Source organism: Rhineura floridana, chromosome 4 (genome assembly GCF_030035675.1).
Source record: "Rhineura floridana isolate rRhiFlo1 chromosome 4, rRhiFlo1.hap2, whole genome shotgun sequence".
In the NCBI taxonomy this organism is placed as follows: domain Eukaryota; kingdom Metazoa; phylum Chordata; class Lepidosauria; order Squamata; family Rhineuridae; genus Rhineura; species Rhineura floridana.
The window spans coordinates 200,713,840-200,726,434 of record NC_084483.1 but is presented as its reverse complement, the minus strand read 5'-3'; the positions used below and the strand labels follow the sequence as shown (position 1 = coordinate 200,726,434).

At 43.5% G+C, this 12,595-nt stretch overlaps 1 protein-coding gene across 2 annotated transcripts in view; it reads right to left on the bottom strand.

Annotated features, from left to right (window-relative positions):
* PAPOLG (poly(A) polymerase gamma) overlaps positions 1-12,086 on the bottom strand; it is a 46,860-nt gene extending 34,774 nt beyond the window's left edge. For both annotated transcript variants that reach the window (XM_061625778.1, XM_061625779.1), the window contains exons 1-7: positions 12,003-12,086; positions 9,266-9,421; positions 8,214-8,280; positions 5,647-5,728; positions 5,449-5,558; positions 4,967-5,020; positions 2,419-2,530 (exon numbers count right to left, since the gene is read on the bottom strand). In XM_061625778.1, coding sequence (XP_061481762.1) covers positions 2,419-2,530; positions 4,967-5,020; positions 5,449-5,558; positions 5,647-5,728; positions 8,214-8,280; positions 9,266-9,421; positions 12,003-12,049 — 628 coding nt within the window. In that variant the 5' untranslated portion in view covers positions 12,050-12,086. The remainder of the gene's footprint in view (positions 1-2,418; positions 2,531-4,966; positions 5,021-5,448; positions 5,559-5,646; positions 5,729-8,213; positions 8,281-9,265; positions 9,422-12,002) is intronic.
* Positions 12,087-12,595: the final 509 nt, after the last annotated feature.

The following is a 12,595-nucleotide window of genomic DNA, read 5'->3' as shown; positions in this document are numbered from 1 at the left end:
TTTTTCAGTTTTAAAACCAGTCAGAAGGACTTTTTGACTGGGGAAAATTTCTTCCGGATAAGGAAGAAACGTAGAGATTTTCCACAGAGCTTTGTTGTTTTTGCTGGAGGCTGGAATTCATTAGAATTTTCTGTGAAAGAAGGTCTTCCAGCAGCTCGGACGGAGCTAGGATTTCCAACCAGCTCAACTGATTAAGTGAGACTTTTTTTTTCTTCAAAGAAAAACGGATTAACAGGCAAGCATTCTCCTGTCTTTTATTATTATTTTGTTATCAATACAGCTAAAAAGATCTGTCAAAGAACCAGCAATTAAGAAACCCTGGGTGAGTTATAACTTTCCCTTTTATTCACGGAACTAAGGGGAAGAAAATAGAAATAGCTTATCTTTATTTTTATTGCAAAAGGCTGGCATGGAATTCAGCATTATAAAGATTACAAACGGATGAGGGGTTTCTAATTTAGAGGGAAAAAAAGATTTTGATTTATAAGACTTTTGAGTAATATATGTCTGGGACTATTTTTTCCGGTCTACTTTTTTTTTTGACGAATCTGCTCATTCTTCCTGCTACTAATTATTTGGATGCTGTGAATTAAAGTTGTTTTTGCACTTTTGGACATACAAGAGATAAGGCAGTTCGTGCTGTCTGGAGGGTGACGTCAGCTGGCTTGAAAGATTAACTCCTTTGTAACTGGATAAAGAAATAAACTGTTCTTTGCTTGGGACATTGGACATTGGAAATTGAAGGAGTTTTGTTTTTTTGGTTTTAAGAATGACAATCAAGAAGGTGGTTGAGATCATGGATGTACAGAAAGGGACTTTCTCTTTAGATATGTTTCAGAAAATAATGAATGGGATTAAGCTAACAAGGCAACAAGGCAGGAACTCAGACATAACAGACAAGTGATGAAGAGTGAATTTGGCGAAATGAAACAGGAGCTGAAAGAAATTCAGGATTCTATGAGAAAGGAGAACAAAGATAAATCTGGAAAATTAAAAAAGGATGAAAGAAAAATTAAAGGGAAGGCTCAAGCCCTGGAGATTGGATTAAATATGGTCTTGGAAAAAGATTTGGATTTCCTGGCTGTGATGGATCCTGGAGACAAATATTACTGTTTGGAATTCAGCGCTGTCCCTGAGGGAATTGGTGGAGAGATTGGAGATAAAGATATCATCCGTTCGAAAAAATTCTTGGACTGGAAGGATTTGATGGAACTTGAAATGGAGAAAGTTTACAGAATTAATTCCTGTTTTGTGACAATGAAAAACCCTTCAAGAGATGTGCTAGTGCATTCTGTAAAAAAGAGGAACAGAGATGCGGTTTTGCAACAATACTTCAGTGATACGTTCGGAAATGATGGCAAGGAAATATTTGTGATCAAGGAAATTCCTATCAGACTCTTATTATATGACTATGACAGCAAGATTATTGGGTGCGCAAAGATGGAAGATGGAATTAACACGGATAATGGAAGAAGAGCGAATTGAAATTACTGGATTTAGTAGACTTGATGAGTTGGATTAATTGACATGTCTATCTAGAAAAAAATTGATGGACATATATCTCAAGGATTGGAAACTTCTCTTTGACTTTTTGTAGAAGAATAAAATGATATGATGTTAATGAGATTTGATACCAACTAAGATAACTGCTGGAGGAAGGTGATTTGAACTACGACAAATCGGAAGTCAATAGTTTTTTTTTTATTGTATTAGTTTTAATTTGTGTTTTTCTTTTTGTATTGTCTTGATTTTGAAAATTTGAATAAAAATTAATTGGAAAAAAAAAAGCATATGGAACTTCCCCTATCTCTTCTCCCGCAGCTTGCCCCCCGCACTATTCGCACAACCCTTGGGGGGCACATGGCAACGGATGAAAAGGAGCAGAAATTCTGTCGCACTTGCAGTAGTTCCATGTGTACAATGATTTAGCTGGATACAATACTATGGATGGTACTCAGTAAAATAATTGCACAAGGGCAAGGATTACTGCTAGCCCAATGGGATGTCCCTTGTTTTCTTTCATGTGCACCCTGCACCATCCCCAAATCTGCTCTGGATGTTTAGGGGAAAACCCAGACTAGATTTAGGGGGCATGGGAGGAAGAGAGGGGAGAATGTTCTGTTGTGCAAGGAGAAATCCTTACACAGACAGAATGATCACCTTAGCGCTATGTTGAATACAAACTCTTATCTCTCAGCACTTGAAAATGCTACATTAATGCCAGACTCCACAGACAGTAACATCTCAAAGATTTATCCAGCTGTAGTTTAGGCTGTATTTTAGAAGCCAACCATAGGAGACCATGCACTTTAAGAGTTAGTGAGTGTGTGTTATTTAGCATCAGTCATTTAATGGCCAACTACTTGAGTAGCAGCATGGAGCAGTCCCTCTCAGGGCTCCGGACGCATAAGGGGTTACCATTTAAGCTCCGAATGCATCTTATATCGAGGCTTCTCAGACGCGAGTCATCCTGAAGATCCAGGTCATCAGAAATGGTTGGCAGTGCCAGCCTTGCAAACACAAGATCGATCTAAAGAGGTAAGAAATGGAAGTAGTCTCTCAGTAGTGACTCTGAACAGCCTGCCACCAACCTTCAAGAATGCTGGCTTGGCCGACATAATCTGTGCTAAAGTGGTAGAAAGGCTTTTAGGTCTAGAATGTTTCAGACACTGCTCCAGTATCTCTATTTTATTCATTCAATAATATTTTTAACCCACCCTTCACTGACAAGGTGGAGTACAATAAAACAAATTGAAAATAAAGCAATTCCATCAAAATCAGGGCAGATAAAAATCAGGGCACACTAAGAACAATAAAATCAACTCACAACAAATAAATACACCTAATCAAATACCTGTGCAAGTAACTGAGTTTTCAGTTAGTGATGAAAATTCAGTCAGCACAAACTGCATCCCTGAGGGAGTGGGGGGCTATTGCATAATCAGGGTGTTGCTACAGAGAAGGATCTTTCAAATGGTGCCACTTAAGGGATCTTTTAAGTTGAGTGCAACCAAAAGGGGCCCTCTCAATGAGGTGTTTAGGTTGCAAGTTGTTTAGGTCTTTACAAGTGATCACCTTACATAAGCACCTTGACTCACCCAGTAGCACACTGAAATGAATGCAACTCCTTTAGGGCCAATGTTACATATTCCCAGGAAGCTGAACACTCAACAATCAAGTGATCACATTTTGCACAAGCTGTAGCCTCCAGATCATCTTCAAGGATAGCCCCACATAGAGCGCATTATCTTAATTGGGAAGTTACTTGCACATGACTATGGTGGCAAGGCTATCCCTATCCAGGAATGGCTGTGCTACTCACCACTGAGGCTTACTTGCACCACCTCCAATGACTAAGGTCTAAAAGCAGCCCCAGACTACACACCTGCTCTTTCAAGGGGATCTACAACAGGGCTTCTACCCAATTCCCGGACCCAGGATCTACACACTCACAGGACCCCCATCTTTTCAATATTCAGCCCACCACCAAGTCCAAGAACCTGTCTACAACCTGCACAGCTTCATTCTGTTCTGACAAGGGGACAGAGCTGAGTGTCATCTGCATATTGATGGCACTGCACTGCAGATTCCCTGATAACATCTATATGAAGCCACTGGGTGAGGTCAAAACAGCGTTGGGAGTTGGACAAGATCAAACCCTGAAGGAACTCAGTGCAGAAGTAACAATGGGGCTGAGCAACCCTCTCCCAAAACTACCTTCCAAGAAGTAGGCAGGAGCAGAATCACCATATACCATACTTCCACTTTCCAACCCACAGAGCCAGTTGATGGTATTCAAAGTTTCTTTCTTTACTGATTAGATTTATATCCCACCCTTTCTCCCAGTAGGAGCCCAGGGAGGCAAAAAGTTGCTGAGAGATCAATTAAAAGCAACAAGGCTACACTCCCCTTTGTCTCTCTCCCAACAGAGGTCACTAATTAAGGCAACCAAGGCCATTTCATCCCCAAATTTGGCCTGAACCCAGATTAAAATGGGTCTAGATTAGTGGTATTCTGCCCCCCCCCCCAGACCACTTGCAAGTTGCTGAGGGTCTTGGTGGACCACTTAATGATTTTTCTGCCTTTTGTAGCAATTGCAATGCGTTGTGCTAGACGCTGTATGATTTTTAATTGCATTTGTTGCTTCTTTTATTACTTACATTTTTATTGTATTACAGTTTGATTTCCATAGAATAAAATACAATATAAGAAATAAAAGCCGCAATAAAAATGCAGTTAACAATTGACGTGAATATTGAATGCAGATATGCAACAGACCGCCTGAATGAAGCTCGCACACCCCTGGGGGTCCATGGACCCCAATTTGGGAACCCCCGGTCTAGACAATCTGTTTCATCCAAGAGGATCTGAAGTCGAGCACAGCTTCCCTCTCAAGCACCTTCCCCAGGAAGGGGATACTTGCAACTGGACAGTAGTTATCACAGACCTCCTGGTCCAGGGAGGGGTTTTTAAGGAGTGGTTGCATGACCCTTTTCGGTAAAGATGTGTTTGCCGCACCCTGAAGCCACCCACTCAGTTCTCAGCCACGAAGGGCAAGGTGAGAGAGGACGCGTGGTTGCCCACTTACCCTCAAATATTTTGGCAATGACTGCACAAGCTGGATCACACCACGCATACTCAGTCCTCGCTGGGCCAGTTTGGGTTCCCTTCCCCCGTGTTTTTGGGTTTTTAGGAGGGTGAGATGGGCACATTTGTGCCCAATCCAATATACACTAATTTTTATTTTAAACAATCTCCATTGTTTCCTATGAGCAGCTTTTGTTCCTGGCTTTCTCCTGGGAAGGGAACCTGCCACCAGTCCTCTCATCAGCTGCCATTTAACAAAGCAAAGCAAAGAAGGACCCATGAAACACAATCACACAGGTGCGTGTATCTACTAGTCTGGCCCCATGACCACCACAAACATTCATTCTACCAAAGAAAGAAGAAGTAACGATCTCTTTACCTCAATACCATCAAATTCAAACTTGAGCACTGGTACATATGCATCTTCTACTGCCTGCAGGAAGGAAAGAATAAATAAGCTTTTACATCATCCGATTGCTTTTTGAATGAAAATGTGAGCTAGTGTGGTGTAATGGGTTAGAGTGTCAGATTAGGACATAGGAGACCAGTGTTCAAATCCGCACTCAGCCATGAAGCTCACTGGATGACCTTGGGCCAGTCACTGTCTCTCAGCCTAAGCTACCTCACAAGGTTGTTGTGAGGATAAAATGGGAAAGGAAGAACCATGCACACAACTTTGAGCTCCTTGGAGGAAAAGGTGGTATATAAATGTAATTCATCATCATCATCTACAGATGGAACAGTGTTTCAATTCAGTACAAAGAAGCTTCATGCCATCCAATATCATGTCAAACACAATGCTTTTTAATGGAATCTTACACACACGTGTGTGTGCTGGTCCTAGCAAGACAAAATACTTACTCTCAAGTTTCTGATGCCATCTTTGAGCTTTAGCTTTTCAAAGAATGACTGGAAGAAGTCTGACCTTTCCACATGTCTAGGGGCAACACAGAGAGCATCTATATCAGCACCTGCCAAAAAAAAGGCACTCCAATGAGCAACTGTTAGTAGTTTAAGACGAGCCATTTCACAAGTCAAGACTGCTTACAAGAATCATACCTTTTGTGTGGACTCCGAGCCGATAGGAACCAAATGTAAATATCTTGCCAGCAGAACTTGACGAGACTGAAGATGGGAGGCTCTGCAGGAAAGTTGGAAACATTTGTACGTTGAAAATCTGAGGCCATAGGCATTTCCCAAAAAACCACTGTGGTGGTCAGATGTGCTTGCATGTTGCACATACAGCTCCAGGCGCTCTTGGATGAAACTGATTATCTGGATCCGTTTCAATCCGGTTTTAGGTCCGGTTTTGGCACTGAAACAGCCTTGGTCGCCCTGTATGATGACCTTTGTCGGGAGAGGGACAGAGGGAGTGTGATTCTGTTGATTCTCCTTGATCTCTCAGCGGCGTTTGATACCATCGACCATGGTATCCTTCTGGGGAGGCTCGCGGAGTTGGGAGTTGGGGGCACTGCTTGGCAGTGGTTCTGCTCCTACTTAGCGGATCGTCGCCAGAAGGTAGTGCTTTGGGGAACATTGCTCGACACCCTGGACTCTCCATTGTGGAGTCCCTCAGGGGACGGTTTTGTCCCCCATGCTTTTTAACATCTACATGCAGCCTCTGGGTGCGGTCATCAGGAGGTTTGGAGTGCGTTGCCATCAGTACGCTGATGACACGCAGCTCTATTTCTCCTTTTCACCTTCTTCAGGTGAGGCTGTTGATGTGCTAAACCGCTGCCTGACCGCAATAATGGACTGGATGAGAGCTAATAAACTGAAACTCAATCCAGACAAGACTGAAACACTGTTGGTGAGCTCTTTCCCTGCCCGGATGGTGGATGTTCATCCTGTTCTAGATGTGGTTACACTCTCCTTGAAAGAACAGGTTCGTAGTTTGGGGGTCCTTTTTGACCCTTCCTTGTTGCTTGAGGCTCAAGTGGCCTCGGTGGCTCGGAATGCATTTTACCATCTTCGTTTAGTAGCCCAACTACGCCCCTATCTGGACAGCGACGATCTCGCTTCAGTTGTTCACGCCCTGGTAACTTCTAGACTGGATTACTGTAATGCACTCTACGTAGGGCTGCCCTTGAAGACAGTTCGGAAACTTCAGCTGGTGCAAAACGCGGCAGCCAGGCTATTGACGAGGACCAATCGGTCTGCGCATATAACACCTGTCCTGGCCCGTTTGCACTGGCTACCTATTTGTTTCCGAGCCAGATTCAAGGTGCTGGTTTTGACCTATAAAGCCTTACACGGTGTGGGACCACAGTACCTTGTGGAACGCCTCTCCCGCTATGAACCTACCCGCTCACTTCATTCAGTATCTAAGGCCCTCCTCCGGGTACCATCTCACCCGGAGGATTGTTACCAGATCTAGGGCCTTTTCTGTAGTGGCCCACGAATTGTGGAACAGCTTACCTGAAGAGATACGCCTGGCACCTACGGTGCTTTCTTTTAGGCGCCAGGTTAAGACCTGGCTGTACTCCCAGGCTTTTTAATGTTTTTAATGTTAATGTTTATGTCTACGCTTTATTTTAATATTGTTGTTGATATATGTGATTGATTTTATTATAATATTGTATTTTTAATCTGTTTTGTACACCGCCCAGAGAGCTACTAGCTATGGGCGGTCTAAAAATGAAACAAATAAAAAAATGAAACAAATAAAATAAAAATAAAAATACAGGCACAATACAATCTCATAACAGTATTGATGCTTCACAGCATCCAAGGCCCCATGCTTTGTAGGAAACAGCTTATTTCCTGAGGCCAGCATTTGGGGGGGGGGGTTGTGGGCCAGGATAAGAGTCAGTATTAGCGCTCTTTCCCTGTCCAAGGACCGTTTCCATCAACAGCCACTGCACCTGGCTGTGCTTGAGCAAGTACCAAGATAGTGAAATTCCCCTCTCCGTCAGCCTGGCTAGGACCAAATGACCATTGGATGCTCCCCTCCCAGAGCCTTCCTATACAATGGCCATGGTGCTTTAAATTTACTTATTTCCTCTTCTCTCGCCTGTCCTTTCACCCATTTGTCTATTAAACTGTTAAGCCATTTTATCTTAAACTGTGCACTTTGTGGAGTGCATTAGCAGAAAGTATTCAACCCTGACCTATGTTCCCGCCCACACACACACCCAAAAAGAGAAAAGAAACCACTTTCTGGGGCAAAAACAGTTTTAATCTGACTCTGACCCAACCATTACATGTAGATTTTAACAGCTGCTCCAAAAGCCAAAGCCATTGTGCCTCCACAGCACCAATGAGTGGTGACCCTCCGTGACAACTTCCCCTTATGGGCTGTCACAGAACACATTTAAGGCCACCGTCTTGAAACATGGCACAATTTATCAGGGGCCACTGCCCTTTGCTATGAGATTATCCCAATCACCTCCAAGACAGGGCTTTTTTGGGAGGTTGGGGTTGGGAGAAGAAGGGGTTGGAGAGGGTTCTGTGAACATAGCAGTAGACTGGCAGCCTTCTGATACATTTCAGAATACATACATCACGGCAGTTATCAATACTGCCCCCCCCCAAATTAAAGAGTCCGAATCCCATATAAAATCCCAGCTACAAAAAGCAAGATAAATAGACTGGTTTAACGAGTGTGTCTTTGAGAAACCTCTTACCTTATTTTCTCCAACCTCCACAATCCACTCCTTGACCAAATTATTTAGTTTATCGAGAACAACTAACCTGCAATGGGGGAAAAGTATTAAAAAAGGGAAATTTACAAGAAGTAACGCTAAAAACACATACTTTGGTGGCTTCCAGCTGTTTATTGAATTGTAATTCCAGGGACCCGAAAACCACTATTACTGCCTTATTAACTGGCCGCTGTACCTATTTTAGTTTCAGGTAACTATCACGATCTTCTTGTCCTTGCATTCCATTTCCCTCTGAACTCACTCTTCTGGTTTTCCATCCTTCCAACCATGCATACATACTTGCCGGTTCAGGATTGCACTTCACACATCTGCTGAAGTGCACTGTAGCTATGACATAACAATTCTGTCACTCTTTGCTGGTTTTGCTACAAGATTAACATGGATACTCTTCTGGCAATTATTACAGCCTTAATAATGTTTACTGTTTGGGCTGTTATATTACAAGTGTTCATAGGATCACAGGAAGCTGCCTTATACCAACTCTGACCATTGGTCCATTTGTTTATTTATTATTTATTATCTGATTCATATCCCGCCCTTCCTCCCAGCAGGAGCCCAGGGCGGCAAACAGAAATGCCAAAAACACTCTAAAACATCATAAAAAGACCTTAAAATACATTAAAACAAAACGTTAAAAACATTTTAAAAAAAGCTTTAAAAACATCTTTTTTAAAAAAAAAGTGTTAAAAACATTATTAAAGAAAACATATTAAAAGCAATTCAAACAGATGCAGACTGGGATAGACCTCAACTTAAAAGATTTGTTGGAAGAGGAAAGTCTTCAAAAGGCACTGAAAAGATAGCAGAGATGGCACCTGCCTAATATTTAAGGGTCCATCTAGCTCAGTGTTGCATACACTAATTGGCGGCAGCATTCCAAGGTTTCTCCAGCGGCTCTCCACAGTTTCAGACACGCAACTTTCCCAGCCCTACCTGGAAATGCCAGGTATTAAACCTGGGACCTTCAGCATGCCAGGCGGATGCTGTACCACTGGGCTATGGTCATTCCATACCTGCGATCCAGCTCTTCTTCATCTTCAAATACACCAAAAGGCTTCATGGCTTCAATCAGCTTCTGCGTGTGGATGTAATCTATTTCCCTCGGAGGAGCCAAGCTAATTGGAGAAGTGACCCCATAATGCCTTTGTGGCCGGTTCTCCAAATAATTCCTATACAAGAAAGTCACATTAAATATGAACAAGGAGTTCTTCTACACATACACACAGAGTTCTATACTGTGAAAAGTACTTACCTGTTTTAAAAAATAACACATGCTAAAATGCAGGTAATAACAGAGCTGATTAATGTCAGCGAGTATGAAGCAACATTTTATATGGGAAAACAAACTTGCGAAGTTTGGCTGAGAGATTGTGACTGGCCCAAGGTCACCCAGTGAGTTTCATGGCCGTGTGAGGATTTGAACCCTAGTCTCCCGGGTTCCAGTCTGACACTCTAACCATTACACCACACTGGCTCTAACACTTTCTACACTTGACTGTAGAAATATGAGATTCAAAATTTTTATGAAGTGAGCAAATGATAGACTAAGTTCTTCAGGGCAGAGATTTTGGAGCTTATGTTATCATGCAGCTGTTGGTCTACCAGGCCTCTGGGTCAAACCCAATCCTCTGAGGGATACTGCCTGGCCTTTTAGTTTCCAAACTGCTAGCCAAAATACAGCACTGGAGCTGGGTCATTTGTGGAGGTGGGAGTCAGGCCCCTAGCAGCACTCTCCTCCTCCTTCACCATATCCCATTCTTAAAGCAGTCCTCCAGAGAACCTAACTGTTGACCAGACTATGCTACCAGCAGAGCAAAAAATAATTACAACATACAGCACAATAAGATGGGAATGAGGGGGCAAGATGGACTTTCTCTCTTCTGGAGGAGATGTTTTTGAACACAAAATTAGCTCATCAGGTAGCAGACTGCACTAGACTCCCCCTTTGTGCACCATTTCTTTACAAGAGCCTTATAAATACTACCACTGTTGGAGACAGTATGCATTTGAATACCATTGCTGGGAATTTCAGGTGGGGGAGAGTGTTGTTGAGCTCAGTCCTGCTTGTGGGCTTACCACAGGCATCTGGTTGGTCACTACAGGATGCTGGACTAGATGGGCCTTTGGCTTGGTCCTGTAGGGCTCTTCTTAGGTTCTTAAATAAATTGGGAAGTATTCAAAAATTGCATCTCATACTAGAAGTGGTGCAGTCCACCATCAAGTTCTGCTGCATGCATAGATTAGGCACTTAATCAGCACCTACTTGCAGAGAATCAAATAAGCAACAAGAAACGAAGACTTTGACTCCTAGATACATACCTAAGAACATGAGAAGAGCCTTGCTGGATCAGGCCAAAGGCCCATCTAGACCAGCATTCTGTTCTCACAGTGTCTATGGGAAGCCCAAAAGCAGGACATACATGAAACTGTACACTGCCTACTTATGGCTCCCAACAGCTGCTGTTCAAAGGCATACCAACTCCAACAGTGGAGGTAGTACCCAGCCTAATCTTCCACAAATTTGTCTAGTCCCCTTTTAAAGTCATCCAGGTTGGTGCCCATTGCTACATCGCATGGAATCCCAACTATGTGCCATGTGAAATTTGTTGTTGTTATATGCCTTCAAGTCAATTACGACTTATGGAGAGCCTATGAATCAGCTACCTCCAATAGCATCTGTTATATACCATCCTGTTCAGATCTAAAAAAAGAAGAGAGTTTCCCAATACCTTATTTTAAAATCAAACAAATTATTATGGCCAGTGCTTTTTTGGGGGGTGTTAAAAACTGAGGTGCCAGTACTCATATCTTGAGCCATGGGTGCCAATGCAAAATGGGTGCCAATGCAAAATGGGTGCCAGGGCAGCCAAACAAAGAGGTGATGGCACGCCATACCATCACACACACACAAAAACACTGATAATCACCTGAAGGTGTTGGCAGGTGTAACATACACACACAGGAATTGGGTGTGTTTGTGCAGAGGGAAGGAGTATAACCAGCAAGGTCAGGGGGAAATAAAATGGTAATATATTTTCCCCTCCTCTATAGATACCTGCATGTGTGTATTGACATACACACCGACATAAACACACACCCCTGCCAACTTAGGATAACCCTTCATGCATCTCTTTACTCTGTCCTTTGACACTTGAGAGAGAGTGATATAGTACAACCCATTCTAGTTATAAATGTAATTTGTTTTAAACTGTTTTAATGTTGTATCTTATACTGTTGTAACCCGCCCTGGGACCTATTGGTAAGGATGGCTAATAAACTTAATAATAATACCAACAACAACAATAATCTGACTAAACCGACTCTGTTCCACAAAAGCATAACAAACAGTTTTAGGCTGCAATCCAACACGTGTCTCCTCAGAAGTAAGCTCCATTGGGTTCAACGGGACTTCTTAGTAGCCTTAATCTTTCAAGATCCCACGAGACTCTTTCGCTGTGGCTGATGTTTCGCTGCAACAAAGTAACGCGCCTACTTCCCTCTGGAGACCGCATTTGTGGAAAGAGCTAAAGAGGAGTTTGCAATCCCAGCCCGAACGCCAAAAAGAAAATTTGGGCAAAGAGAGTGAGAAGGGAAGGGAAGAGGGGGGTGCAGAGCAGGAAAAGCAACCCACCCTCCCCTGCCTCTCACTCTGCACGCCTGAGACTGAGGACTCCTGAGCAATGGCCCACACCTGAGGAGCAAGTCTCATGCATGCATACATGCAAAGGAGCCTCTCCCCCACCCCCTTACCCGCAAGTCTCTTTCATGGCCACCGCCAGCATGAGCTCTGGACGCATCCACTGCCTCCAACGCGCACGCAGCACCTGCAGTCAAGCCCCGCCCACTCCCTCCACCTCCTATATAAGGGGTCGCGGGAGCAGCAGCAGGAGGAGGAGGAGCAGCGCCCCCTGTGGTCGCTACGTGGCATAAAACATCTCTCTCTCTGAAAAGCTTCCCCCGCCCATCCCTCTCGCTAAAGCGGCAGCGGCGGCGGCTTCTGCGCGGACTAGTCGGGCGCGCCGCCCTGCCCGTCAAAAAAGAATTTCGTAACGGCGTTTCCCGCCTTTTCACCTCAGGGGGAGGGAGGGAGGAGCGGGTACGCGCCTTTGTGCGAAGTAGACAATAAGTAAAACAAAAAACGTAAAAGTGGTAGAATCGCTACGCGTGTGTGGAAGTCCCCACACCACAGCACTGTCTGCACATTTTAAATAATAATAAATAATAGTGATAAAGAATTCGATTTATTTGTCGCTTTTGCAGCATGAGTGGCAGACTAACGGCTTTAGGTTGGTTCTTATATAGAAGTGTGGTACTGTTTGGTATGAAACGGTTAAAATACAAAA